Here is an 18,926-nt window from a genome sequence, read left to right as displayed (position 1 = left end):
CAATAAACTTAGAGAGGGCTTGGGAAGGATTCCATGGATGAGAATCCTCAAGGGGAAAACAACTCAAGAAGCTTGGGAAATTTTGAAAAATGAGATAATAAAAGCACAGTCTAGCACAATACCAACAAAGAGGAAAAATAACAGCTCTCAAAAGAAACCAGCATGGCTGCATAAAGAACTCTCTGACAAATTGAAAGATAAAAAGGACAAGTATAGAAAGTGGAAAGAGGGGAACATAACTAAGTCAGAATATCAGCAAATAGCCCGAGCCTGCAAAGATGAAGTGAAGAAAGCCAAGGCTCAAAATGAACTAAGGCTTGCGACCAAAGTCAAAAATAACAAAAAAAGCTTCTTTCAACATGTAAAAAACAAGAAAAAAGTGAAGGAAATGATTGGTCCATTAGTGGGTGGAAGTGGCAAGAAGGTGACAAGCAACAGGGAGAAAGCAGAACTATTTAACTCATTTTTTGCATCTGTCTTTACACAAAGGGAAAAAACAGACCAACCTATCAAAAATAGTGCCACAAAAAACAAAACAGAAACACAAGTTAAGATAGGCAAGAAAATCGTTAGTGAGCACCTGTCCAGCCTAGATGAGTTCAAATCGCCAGGACCAGACGGATTACACCCCAGAGTTCTCAAGGAACTGGCAGATGTGATATCGGAGCCACTGAACTATATTTTTCAAAGATCCTGGAACACAGGGGAACTACCAGAGGACTGGAAAAGAGCTGATGTAGTTCCCATCCTCAAAAAAGGAAAAAAAATGGATCCAGGAAATTACAGACCTATCAGCCTGACCTCAATACCTGGGAAGATCCTGGAAAAGATAATCAAACAACGAATCAACGAACACCTAGAGGCAAACAAAGTCATTACTAAAAGCCAACATGGGTTTGTCAAAAATAGATCATGCCAGACAAATCTTATTGCATTCTTTGACCAAGTGACAAAATTAGTGGATCAGAGGAATGCTGTGGACATAATTTACTTGGACTTCAGTAAGGCATTTGATAAAGTAGATCACAACCTACTACTTGACAAGATAGAAAAATGTGGGGTAGACAGAACCACCACCAGATGGATCCGTAGCTGGCTGACCGGCCGTACTCAGCGAGTGGTCCTCAATGGAACTGCATCTATATGGAGGGAAGTGTGTAGTGGGGTGCCCCAGGGCTCTGTTCTGGGCCCAGTACTCTTCAACATCTTCATCAACGATTTGGATGAAGGGATAGATGGGGAACTCATCAAATTTGCAGACGACACCAAGCTGGCAGGAATAGCCAACACTCCAGAAGACAGGCTTCAGATACAGAAGGATCTGGACAGACTTGAACACTGGGCACTAACTAACAAAATGAAATTCAATGGTGAAAAAAGCAAGGTTCTACATTTAGGCAAGAAAAACCAAATGCACAAGTACAGCATAGGTGGCACCATGCTCAATAGTAGTAACTGTGAGAGGGACCTCGGAGTCCTAGTAGACAATCACTTAAATATGAGCCAGCAGTGTGCTGCAGCTGCCAAAAAGGCCAACACAGTGCTAGGCTGCATTAACAGAGGGATAGAATCAAGATCACGTGAAGTATTAATACCACTCTTCAATGCCTTGGTAAGGCCACACTTGGAATACTGCATCCAGTTTTGGTCACCACGATGTAAAAAAGATGTTGAGACTCTAGAAAGAGTACAGAGAAGAGCAACAAAGATGATTAGGGGACTGGAGGCTAAAACATATAAGGAACGGTTGCGAGAATTGGGTATGTCTAGTTTAACGAAGAGAAGGACAAGGGGGGACATGATAGCAGTATTCCAATATCTCAGGGGCTGCCATAAAGAAGAGGGAATTAAGCTATTTTCCAAAGCACCTGAAGGCAGGACAAGAAGCAACGGGTGGAAACTCATCAAGGAGAGAAGCAACCTAGAACTAAGGAGAAACTTCCTGACAGTGAGAACAATTAATCAGTGGAACAGCTTGCCTCCAGAAGCAGTAAATGCTCCAACACTGGAAGTTTTTAAGAAGAGACTGGACAGCCATTTGTCCGAAATGGTGTAGGGTTTCCTGCCCGAGCAGGGGGTTGGACTAGATGACCTCCAAGGTCCCTTCCAACTTTACTACTATTACTATTACTACTCCATCATTTGTCACAGAATGGAAAAATAAGACCTGCCTTTCTAGGGCAGTGGCTGAGTGCAGTGAAACCAAAGCTGCTTGAAAACAAAATCAACACTTAGTGGTAAAGTGAAAAACCAAAAGATGGAAATGTGAAATACTACACCAATAGATTGAGAATAGTCATGCCAGAAATAGTTCATGCTGTAATCTTAGAGAAGTTAATAGATAATAACATGAATCTAAGTTAATTTGGAAGAGTCTAAATAGGATACTATATTTTCAGGTTTCTGTATACTATGTACAACGAGGCAAGGAGAATTAATGCATCAAGCAATTCTTTTACAATCAAATTGTTGAAATTCATAATTATATAAGTCTGTTTTATTTTTGCACAAAATCTTTGGATAGTTGCAGAGTCTATCACTTGTTGTATTTATTTATTTATTTTGCTAATGTTCTGTTTCCCAATTGTTTATAAGTAACTCCATTCTTAATTATTATTTCTGTAATTTATTTGTGTAGTAGTTGTACTTTCTCCCCAGAGACTACTGTAGTTAAAGTATACAGAGGGTGTCTTCTATAGATAATTAATCAATACCTTATTCAAGACTCCCCTGATTCTCATCAATGGATGGGAGTTCTGGAAATTGGACTTTACACATCTGGGCACCAAGTTGAAGAAAGCTTTAGAGTGGTTCTATAGTACCTAACAATATTGCAATACCATGATATCACATTTTCAAGAAATTGTGCATATTGATATTTAATTAATACAGTATATTGGGACAAAACCAGAACAAGGGTTTTCTGGGACAGTGTAGAAAATGTTAATGGTGACTTCAAGCTGATATCTGTTATATTAACAATTTACCAGGACACCATAATTAGCTCTGAATCTTGATATTTTCTTTCAAGCAAATGTCCCAAGTTTGTTGAAAGGCTAAAATGGAAGACTTGATATGGACTATCCTAATTTCTAAAAGTGCAGTCCCAAAACTGGACATAATACTATTAGTTGGTCTGACCAATCCAAAATGGATCAAACTATTATATTCTGTTTTTTGAAAAAGTGTTTTCTTTTATAAACTATAAAAATCTGACAAACTGTGTTATGCCTTCTGATTGGGACTTGAACTACTATGAGTATAACCTTGGCTGTTAATTGTTTATATATAGGATGCATTTACCATTCCATTGTGATCAATAGTGTTCCTTGAGTAACATTCATATAAAATTGATAGTGGTTTTGGAGCTGAAAGACAACTTTGAATTTGCATTCTTTCCCCTAGCCCAAATTTGCATTCATTTGTTCATTCATATTGCAGGATGTACTTGCAGATAATTACATTTATACTAACTCACCATACCATATAGAGTATTGTTTAATAAAGCAAGATGTATAGCTTGCTTTCCATATACTAACATGCAGTTATTTAAGGGAGAGAAAGGAGTAATTTCTAATTATATAAAATTAAAACATGATATTCCCCATGGCTCTGCTTTAGCAAACATGTGCAGAAGTACTGTCAGGGTGCAAATCTATGGAAGTACAAATCTTGTACTCCAGGGAGCAGTATAGATCATAGCTGTTGAATTGGTGGTACCTATAGCAGCAGAGAGGACTGTCTGTCTTACATAAATCTTAGGCAATAATTAACTCCATAGTGAACTGATTCAACAGCAACAGTACTAGCTGCAAGAGAAACTAGAAAAACATATTCAAAGGAAAATATCACTTCTATAGAAAGTGGATTAATCATAGCAGATAGAATGCATGTCTCCAGAATAGAAACAAAGCTTTGTTCTGTATAATGTATACAACAACACTATATAACAATATGTATAATTTTGGAAATTAAGGGTGTAGCCTTATGGCTTCCACCATAGCCATATGTTTTTGGGGTCTTCTCCCTATGAAATTGGAGATGAGGCTTGAAACTCCTTGTTTTCTCTGGGTTGTTCTGCTAGCCTCCATTTCTGGCAGGAAATTTCTATTTCAGGTCATGAAATCCTGATTTCAGACAATTTTAAATGGAAGATGTAGAAAAGGAATTAGGATGTAAAGCCTTCCTTCAAGAATCTTTCAAAGGGGTTGGAATAGAATTTAAAACTGCAATTGTCAAGTCTCCCAATTGTTTGCAAAAAATGGTAATAAAGAAAGAAGTAGGAAAGAAAAAAGAATCCCTAAATGAATAAACCCAGGTCAGGAAAATGTTGGAGAGTTGCAAATGTTTATAAATATAAAATTAAATCCTGAAGGTTTGTAGATAAAGATCTAGGAAATCTTGGGTAAGTAAAATTATCTGTTGTCTCTTATTCCAGTAATTGGATAGCTTTGAAAAAAATATAGTTGCTAAGTAATACATGTTTGCTGTATTTAATTTATTTTTTTTAATTGTATAAATTTTACGAAATGTTGCAAGAGAAGAATTTTAAAAATGTTGCCTGATATGGAAATGCTTCTGAAGATTTGGACAGTTGTAGAGAATTTTGAAATGTAAATGCATTTCAACTTTGCTAAATCATGTGTGGAAAATGTATGTGTGTAATGTCTATGTGTATATAGGATTAATATGGCATAAGTCAGTGGTTCTCAACCTTTTTAATGCTGTGACCCCCAACCGGTCATAAGTCGAGGACTACCCAACCGGTCGTAAGTCGAGGACTACCCAACCGGTCGTAAGTTGAGGACTTTCCCTGCCCGGGAGCACTGCGCATGCGTGGTGCTGCCCCCTGCGCCAGCCGAGGCGTAGCTGGCAAGGGGCAGCAACAGCACAGGGCGACCACCGGCTGGGCCACCAGCTGGCCCAGCCCAAGGGAGGTAAGGTACCCGCTGGGCCTCACGCGTGCCAGCAACCCTCCCTGCGCCTGCCGGCCTCCCACCTCCCACCCTTTTTTACTTACATTTTTAGTAGCTGCTTAGCAGGGAGGGGTGGAAACTTCCAGACAGCTCGCCTTCACTGCAACTTGCAGCACCATTTGCAGACTGGGGCTTTTGGCGGGCTCAGCAGGGCAGAGACAGCCTGGACAATTCCTATTGGCTTTTAAAAGCCAATAGAATTAGACTTTATTCAAGAGAGTCTATTCTATTGGCTTTCAAAAGCCAAAGAATAAAAGGGAGTAGCACAGCTAAGAAAAAGGGAAAAAATGGCGGACTGCTTTGTTTGGCGATCCCCGTGAAATGGTCGTTCGACCCCAAATGGGGTCGCAACCCACAGGTTGAGAACCGCTGGCATAAGTGCTCTGGGAGAGAAACACATACAACATAATAATTTCATTTGAGTCTAGGTTTACCCCAGATATTTTGCATTACAATAGGATTAGCTTATTTTGATGTTTTGTTCCTGCAAGAATAATAGTTCTTACAGGACTATTGTCGATAAATTCTGAGAAAACAGAAAAAACTGAAGAGATAACTTATATGATATAATTGTCTCTATTAATAAAATTGTCTTGGTCTTCTGTTCCTTTGAGTTCTTCATCCAGTTCAATAATTCATTTTTTAAATTACCATGATAATACTGAATCCATTTCCTCTGTATCAAAATATATTGGCATGTAGGTTGTTCATAGGTATGCATATTAGGAAAAAAAATGAAAAAAACTATGTCCGTTTTCTGTTCAAAGCCTAAATGGCAAGGTACGAAAGCACTATTCTATTGATGTCCTGATTTTTATAGGTATTAGCAATGACTGGATGATTCCTACTTCAACTCAATTACGCAATCAAATAAAGTTGTCTAGTATTTCAGCCTGATGATTCATCCAAATAGACTGTTTGAGTAGAAGAGGATTTCTATTTTATTGCTCTTCTAATGATCCTTTAAGTCAGTGGTTCTTAACCTGGGCGATATTGCCCTCTAGGGGGCGATTTCATTTTTCAAGGGGGCGATGGAACGAAAAGGGGCGACATGGGGGTGAAGGAACAAAAAGAGGGCGATATGGGGGCAATGGAGCGAGAAGTTTTGGGGACACTTTTGAGATTTTTTCGTACAGTGAATCGCTGTATATCTGTCATACAAAAACATCAGATGATCGCTATTAGTGGATTGAATTGTGTTTTCAAATGTTCCTCTAGCTAGCTTCAGTACAGAACGTCATACATATGTGAATACACATCGCGTATCTTCATGCGCGTTGCGCAGCAGCCTCTACCCATACAGTGGTGCACCATTTTCCAGAATATGGGAGATATGGGAAAAAGACTGGAAATAAATTATTTGCATCGATATACCCTGATGACAATTTTAAAGAAAACAAAAAAAGTGTTTGCATAAATTGAAAAATTATTTCCTATGTTGTGATTGAGAGGTTATGTTGGGAAAGGGGGGCGATGACAACTTCCTCATTGGCTCAAGGGGGCGATTTGTTCAAAAAGGTTAAGAACCACTGCTTTAAGTCACCCTGACACCTGATGACCACATGGTTAGTATCCATACAGTTTTTCTGGCAATGTTTTGGGAAGTGGTTCTTCCTAGGGCTGAGAGAAAATGAGTGGCTCACAGTCATCCAGCTGGCTTCATGCCTAAGGGAGGTGTTCTATTTTAGAACCTTTAAATTGGAGCCAGGGACTGTATCCAGGACCTCACAGATGCTATAGCAAGCTTACCACTGAGCTACAGCATTACTTCCTTCCTCAAATGTACTCAGTTGGGTTTAAGAGGATATAATTGGTAGTGGGTATCAGCCGGAGTCTCCAAACTTTCATATAATTTAAGGTAAACATAACCAAACAGGAAAAAGAAACATATATGAGTAGAGTAGAAGAAGTGAAAACAAGGCAAGCATAATTTGCATAGGTCAGAGAAGGGCAGTAAAACATCTGTTAGTAGTAGTTGACATGTGTCAATTTTCAGTGCTCATTAAATTCATATTAATGCTGAGCCACTCTTAAACTCCAAATATACGTCCCAGTTGCTGTCATCTCAAGTTGAGTGGTGAATGGTCATTTTTCAGAACTGTGCCGATCCTGTTTACTTGTCAGTAGCATCTGACCTGGGGTCAGTATTGTATTTAACCTTTTGTTATAGGTCAAATCTACCAAGAACTGAATTGTTTGAATAACAGGTGTCCCCTTAGTAGAGTATCTGCCAGATTAAAACTGGTACATGTTTTTATCTTTTTTTCCTTCTTTCCGTTTATTGGCCAGAAAGAAGCATATTAGGGACAAACATTCAAACTTAAGATCACTGAGAGTGGAGGTTTGCTGCAGGATAAGAAAAGAACAGGCAATTAATTTAACAACATTTGAAACTTATGATTTTTTTTGTTTCTGGGTTGGTATATTAAAAAGCCATTGTCTTGGGTTTTGACTGACAAAAGAAACAACTGTCATATTTTTCTGGAATTATTCTTTTCATTCTATATATATAGAATTTCTCATATACTGCAAAACAACTCAGATATGGAACACCTAATATATGTTTCATGGTGATGGAACGCATCAAGAGCTGCAGAATAATTTTGTTGTTGTTAGTTGCCAAGTCGTGTCCGATCCATCGTGGCCCCATGGACAATGTTCCTCCAGGCCTTCCTGTCCTCTACCATCTTCTGGAGTCCGTTTAAGCTCACTCCTACTGTTTCAGTGACTCTGTCCAGCCATCTCATTCTCTGTTGTCCCATTCTTCTATTGCCCTCAATCTTTCCCAGCATTATTAAATATATCTAATAATAATTGGATGTATTTCTTCTTAAGAGATGTCTGTGAAAAATTACTATTTTTGAAAATTCAGTTATGTGGATTATGTTCTTGACTTGTACGTATCTCACATTTCAAAATAAAAATATTCTCAAAGAGGCAAATAAATAAAAAAATAATATTGAAATATGCCACAAATATTTCATCTTTTGTATTTCTGCTGTAATGTTTTTTCTGAGATAAGAAAAAAGATGGAAGAAATAATAGAAATAAATGGGAGAGTTAAAGGTTAAAGTTTACTTGATGCAGAATGCCCATTTTGCATCAAGTAAACTTTAAAGAAAGTTAAACAGTATGGCAGTGAAAATGCAGCATGGGGGGGAAACCCTGTTTTTTTTTGAGATTCCAGACCAATGTGCATCCAATCCCCTTGCTTGCTGCAAAGCCAGATTGGAATCCTTGGACTGCTCCTTCCAGCCCGTCCAAAAGTGAAGGGAATGGTTCCCATCCCATCTGATCGCTGTGGGGCTTCGTTTCCAAAGACCCTCTGCACAGGCTCTGGACAACCGAGATCTGGGACTGAAAAAGCAATGGGAGCAAAGGGCTGTTCAAAGGAGGAGGAGGAAGGAGAAAGTGGGAGAAGTCACTACCAAACAGACAAGGCATGACAGGTGTTGGGACGTGGTAGGCCTGTGGTTAGACTTGATTATTTTCTAATCACTCTGCCTCATTCATGGAATTTTACATTCCATTATTTTCTCTTCAATACTCTCCCATTTATTCTTACTCCAAGTGGGAGAAGCCCAAGGGAGAGCTCCTCCATCACCCTGCAAGTGGAGGCGGGGGGGGGGGGGAGACAGGCTATCCAGATGTGCTTCATGATGGCAGCAAGCAGAGGTGTGGGGGAAGCTTTCCCCTGCCTGCCTCCGCTTGCTGTCACCGTGCAGCATGTCCAGATCACTATCTTCCCCTCCTGCCTCCGCTTGCAGGGTGATGGAAGAGGTCTCCCTTGGGCATGGAACAGGTGTCAGCTTTAGTGCTTTAGAGAAGCTCGTCCATCACCCTGAGGACCTTGAGAGTGGCAAGACTCAAACGGCTGAAGGGAGGAGCCAAGAGAGAAAACCTCAGCATCAGATTGAAAAAAACTTGGAAAAACTGGAGACAGGAAGGCCAGAAGTGGAGACTCAGATTTATCATAACTGGTTCATCAAACTCAATAAAAAAATAGGTATTGGTTCTGCCAGCAAGCTGGCTGAATCCCACCACTGCCTTTGGATCACACAATGGTTCACATATTGATCCTCCAAATTCAATTTCTATATGGCTCCCTTTTGTTTTGTAGAGGATGAGGAAGATGATGAATTGGTGGAACTGAAAGCTCAGAATGATGCTGAGATAGAAACTCAAGAAAAGACACAAGATGTGAAGGAAGGTACGTAAGTAGACTGTTCAAGATTAAGTACTTGATGTCCATCAGTAGCCTCTGGTCTCAGTTAAGCTGTATTGTGTCATTATATGTTTTGTTATTGGTTTTTTATGGTTTTAACCCTATTAAGTCACCTTCAGTTGCATTTTATGAGCTGAACAACTATATAAATAGTTTGAATAAAATAAATATATATAAGATTATAACCACAATGTCTAAAATCTGTTAGCTTATATGTTAACTTTTTTCTTCGATCATTGATCAAAACAATTAGCTATATGATCTGCCTTCTGCTAAGCCTAGAAATATATTGCACTGAATTTTGTTTTGTTTTTCATACTTTTTTGCAATGTTCCAGTCTAGATTTATTAAAATTAATAGATATCCCATGGTCATAGGCCCATCTTTCTGACACATGGGAGAAAGTCCTCTTCTCATTGCTCTGACAATGAAATGTACTTTCTTGGGAGTTTTCTCAAATATTTAGAAACCTGTGAAGACAGATTTATTTTGACAGGCTTATTGACCTGAGATGCTGTTAATATTTATGCCACTGTTCATTATAATTTTTATTAAGTATTCATATTTTGTTTTGTCTTAGCTAGCTTGACTGCTTGCCAGAGCAGTGTATAAATCAAATAAGCAAATAAATTTCTAAATGGAAGGGCCAAGAATTGTCCATAACATTTCCAGTTTAAAAGGATTGGATAGATTTCACTAGTGTGGAAAACCTTTGATTCTGGAGGGTGGTCATGGGTCAGACTAAACTCAGTGGACAAATGGTCTGAACAAATCAAAGGTAGTTTCCTAGATTTTACCTTCTGCCTATAGCACTAATAACTAGTGTGGGTGCTCCTGAACTCACTTAAAGAGATTCTGCTCACTTGAATGCAGGTCTTATCAGCAGAGAAGCCTATAGTCTTAGTGAGAGCAGAAGAACTATACTCAGTTGTTGAACTGTGGTTGAGATTTGGGTCAAGTTTCCTCTTCTTGCCACATGAAAGTAACCATAATTTGTGTATCTCTGGAAGACGACGTAGTGAATTATGAGTGAATACTTTTTAAAAGCCAAGTTAAATAGACTCCTGAAAGACATATATTTATTTTAGTTTTTCACGGGCTTGCAAGTGAGTTCTATGTATACCTCAGCTGTATTTGAAAGATAGCCATAACTAACATCATCTCTTTTTTGTTATAGTTTAGTCTAGTTGAAGTGTTTTGTGTTGCCCCTGGCTCCTCTTCTTGTCTCCTCAAGCCAGATCTCAGGCAAAAGATAGCTGTAAAATCCCTTTCCCCTCCCCCCTCGTTCTTTCCTTTCTTTTTAGTAGTAATAGTTTTTGAGACACTCAGACCGCAGGTTTCAAAAGGAAGTCTGGTAGTTGAATCAGAGACAGCAGTACTTTGTGAGGATGTTAATATTTTAGAAACTGAAAAGAAAATAATAAATTAAAACTGACACTGGAACTGACAGAAAGTTGGTTGAGTTTCAACTAGCCGCCTCACTTCCTTTTGTATCATTTCAATGTTTCAAAAAAGCTTATCATCATAACATCTACAGTAGTCCCATAGCTATGGGACAGGTGAAACACGTAGTTTTTTTTTTCATGAAATTTATCTCAGGATAATTAAAACTGGGGCTCATTGTTGACTCCTCTTATGAAAGCCATTGCTTGAACATGGGACATAAGAATCAGCAATCATATAAAAGTGCACAGAATATTTTTCCTTCAGTAATCTTATCCATCCAGCATTTGAAATGGAAAAGATTGGTTTCAGGTCACTGAGAATAAAAATTTATCCACAGATATGTAGGGATAGGATTATCATATAAATAGTTAACAGGAATCACATATTCATTGTTAACTAAATTTTTCTATTTTCTTTTTTCTCTTTGTTTCTTTCTTTCTTTCTAAAAAAAATTAAGGATTACTTTATTAATGATGTACAGGATCTTTTAGGTGGTTGCCACGTTTTCTTAATGTTTTAATTACAAAATTCCATCATACAGACCCTTTGTTTTCTGAGTTTGTAACTTTTGTTTTTGCTTCAAAACAATGATTACTAATATGTTAGGGGCAACACATGTATTTTCATTAATATTTCCTGCTGTTATTGGGTTTAGTAATATTTATTCTGAATTAAGGGCTTTCCTGAAAATTGGGTTAAATGCATGTTTTTGTTGGCATAAAATGAGAAGGTTTCTTTTTCCATGCAGAGCAAAATACCTTTTCTTAAAACCATTGCAGAATTTCTAATAGATATTTAGCAGTACTATTCATATTTCTAAAAGCAGCTAAGCTGGATCAGTGCTTCCATTATGAATCTTGATTTTGAAAGATTCTGTAATCCACTATACATTTTTTCCCCAAATTAAAATTAAAATTGTCATTTAGAGACATTTTTTTTAAAAAAGTGAGATTCAATGGAATATTATCTGATAAATTTGCTATTTTATCCTTTATAATTTGAATAGTAACAAGAACAAAAATATAGAAAGTTGCTACATCCTAAGTCAGATTTCTTTGTCCAGTATTGATGGGTGCTAATTGGTACAGATAAAAGTTTTCCTGGCCTGAGGTCTTCAGAAATCATATAATTTCATGCCTAGAATAGCACATTTTTTTAAAAAGGGCTACATATTAAATGTCTATGGAGATTCTCAGTCATCCAGATCATGCAGAAATTTTAAGTTTTCTTTCTTGTTTAAATTTTATTCAATAATAATAATAATGATGGAAGGGACCTTGGAAGTCATCTAGTCCAGCCCCCTGCTCAGGCAAGAAACCCTATACCATTTCAGACAAATGGCTGTCCAGTCTCTTCTTTAAAACTTCCAGTGTTAAGAGCGTTCATTGCTTCTGAAGGCAGGTTGTTCCATTGGTTAATTGTTCTAACTGTCAGGAAGTTTCTCCAGCATGATTGGATGGAGAACCCACGGATGGGTTGTCTTAATCTATCTGCTCCAATTAGACTAAGTCTGAAATTTAGTACCGCCCCCTCTATGCCAACTGCACCCCAGTTTTAGACTTAGTCTCTTTGCTCTAAGACGCGTTTTTTCTTCGCTCCTGGAGCAGAAGACTGTGTATTCCTATTTTATTTTATTCCCATTAGCTTAGTGCTAACCATTTTTATTAATAGATTTGATAATTTAAAAAAAAAAGAATTTTTTTTTTCCAGTGATCATCCCAACCTGTAGCCTAGCAGGCTGACAGGCTGACAAACCTCCCTTTGGGGGGGGGGGAACTTTCCCTTTCTCCCTTTGAGAGCCTTTCAGCTTCACAATCAGCTTGAAATTTGGATTCCCAGAAGCAAGAGAAATCTCCTACCAGGGGCCGTTTCTCCGCATCAGAGGCTCCGTTCTTCTAACCAGAGCCTGGAAGCCTTAGAGGCAGGGGTAAGCTTGCCAATTGACTGGGGGGCTCCGCAAGCGACGGAGGTCCCTCGGCCTCAGCAGACCACCCAGCAGCAGGAGAAAGTTTTTGGCACCGATCCAATTTTCGGAGCCTGGAGGCCTTACTAGGCCTCGGCCTGCCTCAGCCTCTCTCAGCTCACCTAATTGTAATCCATTAGCTGCGTTAGGAGCCCAAGCGATTCCTCGGAATGAGGGCTTATCGCAGCTTAGGCCTCAGGCCTCAAGGCCTTCTTCTGCTAACGGGCGTTTTTTTTTTTTTTTTGGAATCCATTCGCTGCGTTAGGAGCCCAAGCGATTCCTCAGAACGAGGGCTCATCGCAGCTTAGGCCTCAGGCCTCAAGGCCTTCTTCTAACGGCTGTTTTTTTGGCACGAACTCTGCGGCCGCCATTTTGAATTGACTCACGGTGGCCATTTTGTGTGTGGCTGAGGCCCAGACTGCCTGGAGCTCACTCCTGAAGGCAGTGTATGATCACCGGTGGCAGAGGCCTCGAATTTACAAGCATCATCTCCACAGCGGTTTGGACTGGGGAGGGCCAGCTCGCTCCCAAGGGACGCAGTGCCCACCAATCCCCTGCCCACCCCCCTCACAGGCCGAATCATCTCTGCAGGCTCCCTTGGTGAGTTACAGCGCTGAGGGGGGGCGTTTTGCCAAGGTTGAGCCCAGAGTAGACTCATCATGGCAGAGAAAACCAGCGAGCCGGCCAAGAGGAAATGTCAAACAGGCAAGTGGAAAGAACACCACCAAGCGAGCCAGGGCAAGCAGGGAAACCAATAATCTACAGATGAGGGAGGAGGAGTCCCAGAGACTGAGAGCGGCCTCCCCAGGTCAGACAGGCACAACGGGAAGGCCCATTTTTGAGCCCCTTCCTCACATTGTGCCTCAGCCCCAGGGGCCTGGTCTCCCCCCAGGGGAATTTCCCAACTAGAATCAGCCACAAGGGCGGGTCCAGGGACAGGCTTGACTAGCCAGGACACCCTTAATGTGGGCCCCCAGACCACATTCACCCCCACTGCAGCAGGGCTTCACCCCCCTGAGAACCAGACTCTAATCCCGGACTACCTTCAGTCCATGATAGCTCAGGCTGTGGCTCAATTCATGGCTTCCCACGCCCAACAGCCACCCCTACAATCCATGTATCATTCCAATCTCCAGATATCATGGATGAACCTTCATCAGATCTAGAATCAACAAGGGCTGAACCATCGGGCCTGATTATGTCAGAGGATGAAAGTATCACTTCATCTGACCCCACCCCTCCTGTCGGTCTCTTTGACCATTCACTTTTATTTCCCTGCTAATCAAGGCCTGCACAACTGTAACCTCTCTCAAGAGCAGGAGGCCCACCTACAACATCCAAGGGTCCCCATGTTATATATACGAGCCCTCAGTCTCTCAGAACCATATCCCCTGCCCCCTTTTCTCAATAGGGTTCAAAAGCAATGGGAGAAGTTAGGATCCTTCTCAAGCCCTGGTGCCGTAGAGAAGACATTATTCAAAGTTGCCCCTTCTCTGACCTCCCTCTTGGAGGTCCCTGAGATTAATGAGCCATTGAACTCATTATTTCCCAATGCTAACATTCCTGGGGATATAAATGAGGCACTTAGGGCGGAGGATAAAAAGATTGACTCCGCATTGCGTAGTTCCCATCTGGCATCAGCCTGGGCAACAAAGGCGGCAATATCCATGGCCTTCTTCGGCAGGGCTTCAGCCCTTGGGTTACGTGAGCTCCAGGACAGGATCCCTCCGGACCAGCTCAGAGCTCACCAAAATCTGGGTAAGTTAGTGGCTATGTCCCAGTACCTAGCCGACGCTTCTCTGCACATGGCTAGATACACTGCCGAACCATCACTGCAGACATCTCAGCACGAAGGCTCCTTTGGCCCAGGAATTGGCGAGCAGACACCAAGACCAAGTGACGTCTGGCCTCTAAACCTTACACAGATGGACATCTCTTTGGTAAGGCACTAGAACCATACTTAACTGAAGGTAAGGACAAACGTAAAACTCTGGTTAACTCATGTCACAGAGCAGTTATAGGAGGCTGCCTTTCGACCAGCTCCATCCTGGGACTGGGCCCAGGCATCCCCCTATTCCTTTCAGAGACAAGAACGACAGCAGGATCATTCAGCATGCAGAAGCAGATCACAGATCCAGGCCAAGCGGCCCCTTCGAGGCCCGGGGGGCCGTTCCTCTAAACGAGGCAAGTGATCTCACAGTCTCACTTCCCATAGGAAGCCGGCTGGCCCCTTATTCCAGCACTTTGGCAGTCACCACTACAGATGCCGGCTGGCCCCTTATTCCAGCACTTGGACAGCCATCACCACAAATGCATGGCTGTTAGACACCGTCATGCAAGGTCTGAGACTAGAATTTTGTTCTCAACCACCTGACAAATTCCGCTCTTGCCCTATTCCAATGAGCAGGTCCAGGGCTGACTTTATGTCAGAGGCCATAGCTCATTTATTACAAATACGAGCAATTGAACCAGTACACAAGACCAAGAAGGACGAGGGTTTTACTCAAACCTCTTCGTCATCCCTAAGACTTGGGGGGCTGGAGGGCAATCTCAGACTTGAAAGGTCTAAACCTTACTTGAGGTATAAGAAGTTTAAGATGCAACCACTTCAATCAATCCTGGCCAGCATCAGGCAAGGTGACTTTCTTACCTCAATAGACCTAACTGAGACATTTTTCCTAACCTTAGACAAATTCCAATCAGAATTCAATGCTATTTAGATGACATACTAATTCAGTCATCATCATTCTGAAATGCTCAGTCAGACCTCGCCCTAGCCATCAAGGTCTTTCAGGAGCACGGGTTTTCTGTTAATTTCCAGAAAAGTCATACAACAACCCGGCTCCTCCATTTGGGCGCTGTTATAGACACGGACAATTGTACGGTCTACCTATCTCAGGACCAAAGGAACTCTATTCAGACTCTTGTACGTCGGATCCGAAGGAACAGAGTAGTCACATTGACCTCCCTATCACAGCTACTGGGGAAGACGGTGTCCTGCGTGCAAATTGTGCCATGGGCATGCCTCCATGCCAGAGAATTACATAGCTTCTCCTTCCATTTCAGAGACTTCACACCAGCACATCCCACCAGAAGGTCCGAGTTCCACGTTGGTGTTGAACTCCCTTCAATGGTGGGACTCCCCGGCTCTGTCACGGGTAGCAGTATTAGAACCAGACAGGATTACCATTACCACAGATGCAAGCCTGTTTGGGTGGGGGGCACACCTCCACATGCACTGGGCTCAAGGTCGGTGGTCCAAACAGGACCTAAAGAACAATATAAACTGGCTGGAACTCAGAGCCATATATATGGCCCTAAAGAGATTCACCGATAGAGTACAGGGCTAACATGTCCTGATTTTAACCGACAACATTACAGCCAAGGCCCACATCAACAGACAAGGGGGGACAAGGTCCAGGCCTCTCATGCAGGAGGTCAAATTGCTGGGGTCCTGGGCGGAACTGAATCTTGCCTCCATCAGGGTGGAGCACATATCCGGAGTGACCAACCAACAGGCGGACTCACTGAGCAGAGCAACCGTGGATCATTCCGAATGGCAGCTGGATCCGAAGGTGTTCAGAGAGATTGTGGACAGGTTTGGTTCCCCAACCTTAGACCTTTTTGCCTCCCCAATCAACTCACAACTTCCCAGGTTCCTTTCCAGGTTCCCATCTCCATCAGCGGAGGGAACAGATGCAGTCCGCAGTCCCTGGCCCAGGGAAGTGCTCTATGCCTTCCCTCCTCTGCTGCTTCTTCCTGCCACAATCAGGAAGATCCTTTGCGAACGAGCAGAGGTCCTCCTGGTTGCGCCGCATTGGCCGAGATGCTCTTGGTCGCCGACCTGATGGAGCTCTCCATATCCCCTCCATGGAGGATCCCAGCAAATCGCATCTCCCACATTCAGGAGGAACTACGCCATCCAGACCCTCAATGGCTCCAGTTAACTGTCTGGCACTTGAGAGGCAGGCCTTAGGCCGAGACTCATATTCATTGAAGGTCATAGCTATGATTCAGCAATCCAGGTGACCCTCGACGAATAGAATATACGATGCCACGTGGAGAGGCTCCTGTAATTGGTGTTCAGTTCGAAAAATTGACCTTTTGGCGGTTTCAATGCCAGTTATCTTGGAGTTCCTGAGGGATGGTCTAGACAAAGGGCTTTCCACAAGCACCATCCGCAGGCAGGTAGCATCACTTGCCACAGTTATTTCCTGCGGCAATGAATCCTTAACACATCACCCTATGATACGCTCCTTCCTAAAAGGAGCTAACAACGTCAGACCATCAACTGTACATAGATACCCCTCGTGGGATCTTCATCAGGTTTATAGGCTCTTGTTTCGCACCCTTTGAACTATTGACACTGGTTTGTTCAAACAGTTATCGATGAAGGTGGCATTTCTTGTTGCTTTAACTTCAGCCAGTAGGATCTCTGAACTGGCTGCTCTTCAGTGAGGAAGGACCTGTGTACTTTCCATAAGGACAGGGTAATCTTTAGGCTAGGCCCCTCCTTCGTGCCTAAGGTCAAGTCCTTGTATCATAGATCTCAGGAAATAGTTTTGCTGGACTTCTGTCCTAACCCATCTAATGACATAGAGGTTCAGTGGAACAAATCGGATGTGCGCAGGGCTTATATTGTTATATACAGAGAACCTCATCTTTCCACAGAACAGAGGCTCTGTTTGTGTCCTATCACCCTTCATCACTAGGTCAGAAGTTTCTTCAACCACAATACACAGGTGGATTAGAGTTTGTATTTCTCTGGCATACCAGTCTCAGTCACTGCAAGCTCCTAGGCATTTCACGGCCCATTCCACCCGGGCGCAGCTGCTACAGCTGCCTGGTCTAATCAGGCCTCCATAGAGGGAATTTATAGAACAACAACATGGGCATCACCCTCTTTCCTTGTCCGTCACTACAAGATGAATATATATATGCCTCTTCTATGGCTTCATTTGACCGCAAGGTTCTAGAACACACATTAACGTTGGATGGGACCCAGGCCCAATCTAATTCCCCACCCTAGGGACACAGGGCTTTGGTATGTCCCATCCGTGGGTTCTCCATCCAATCATGCTGGAGAAAGGGGCGTTGTCTTACCTGAACGCCTTTTCTCAGCATGATGATGGAGAATCCACTCCCTCCCATTAGGTCAGTTGGCCTGGTTCCCATATTGATCAGACGCGTCGGACTAAAGTCTGAGTATCACCTTAGCCTAAAACTGGGGTGCAGTTGGCATATAGGGGGCGGTACTAAATTTCAGACTTAGTCTAATTGGAGCAGATAGATTAAGACAACCCATCCGTGGATTCTCCATCATCATGCTGAGAAAAGGCGTTCAGGTAAGACAACGCCCCTTTCTCCTTAGTTCTAGGTTGCTTCTCTCCTTGATTAGTTTCCATCCGTTGCTTCTTGTCCTGCCTTCAGGCACCTTGGAAAATAGCTTGACTCCCTCTTCTTTGTAGCAGCCCCTAGATATTGGAACACTGCTATCATGTCCCCCCTCGTCCTTCTCTTCATTAAACTAGACATACCCAATTCCAGCAGCTGTTCCTTATATGTTTTAGCCTCCAGGCCCCTAATCATCTTTGTTGCTCTTCTTTCTAGAGTCTCAACATCTTTTTTACATCTTTTTGACCAAAATTGGATGCAGTATTCCAAGTGTGGCCTTACCAAGGCATTGTAAAGTGGTATTAACACTTCACGTGATCTTGGTTCTATCCCTCTGTTAATGCAGCCTAGCACTGTGTTGGTCTTTTTGGCAGCTGCAGCACACTGCTGGCTCATATTTAAGTGATTGTCCACTAGGACTCTGAGGTCCCTCTCACAGTTACTACTATTGAGCAAGGTACCCCCTATACTGAACCTGTACATTTGGTTTTTCTTGCCTAAATGTAGAACCTTACTTTTTTCACCATTGAATTTCATTTTGTTAGATAGTGCCCAATGTTCAAGTCTGTCAAGATCCTTCTGTATCTTAAGCCTGTCTTCATTGTCTAAAACAATTATGCTTTCATATTTATACATAAGATTAGCTAATTTTAATTTCTGGACACCTGCTGTTTGCAGTCATTGTGCCATTAAAATAAAACTTGCTTTGCCAAAATGTTAAACAGAAATGATTTTTATCCATCATGTTCTATGCTTCTCTTACATTTTTTCATGTTTAAAAACAATACAAAGAATGGTAAAATTAATGTTCCAATTACTAAGGCCGAAATTATATTTTTGTAGTCATATGGCACACATTGATTGTGTTCAAATATAGTTTGTTGAAAAAGTGCAGTGTCTTGATTTACTAATGCTAAGCTAT

General features: G+C 41.8%; 1 protein-coding gene across 9 annotated transcripts in view; it reads left to right on the top strand.

Annotated features, from left to right (window-relative positions):
• The window catches only part of DYNC1I1 (dynein cytoplasmic 1 intermediate chain 1), a 252,049-nt gene that overhangs the window by 83,856 nt on the left and 149,267 nt on the right, over positions 1-18,926 (top strand). For all 9 annotated transcript variants that reach the window (XR_005556459.1, XM_039341469.1, XM_039341465.1 and 6 more), the window contains one exon: positions 9,097-9,186. Coding sequence is in view for 8 of the 9 variants with exons in the window: in XM_039341469.1 (XP_039197403.1) it covers positions 9,097-9,186 (90 nt within the window). In the remaining variant the exon portion in view is untranslated. The remainder of the gene's footprint in view (positions 1-9,096; positions 9,187-18,926) is intronic.

This window comes from Crotalus tigris, unplaced genomic scaffold, assembly GCF_016545835.1.
Source record: "Crotalus tigris isolate CLP2741 ecotype Arizona unplaced genomic scaffold, ASM1654583v1 scf7180000017765.3138416, whole genome shotgun sequence".
NCBI lineage: Eukaryota > Metazoa > Chordata > Lepidosauria > Squamata > Viperidae > Crotalus > Crotalus tigris.
Note: the sequence above shows the minus strand (reverse complement) of the source record. Positions and strands in the feature narration are given on the sequence as shown.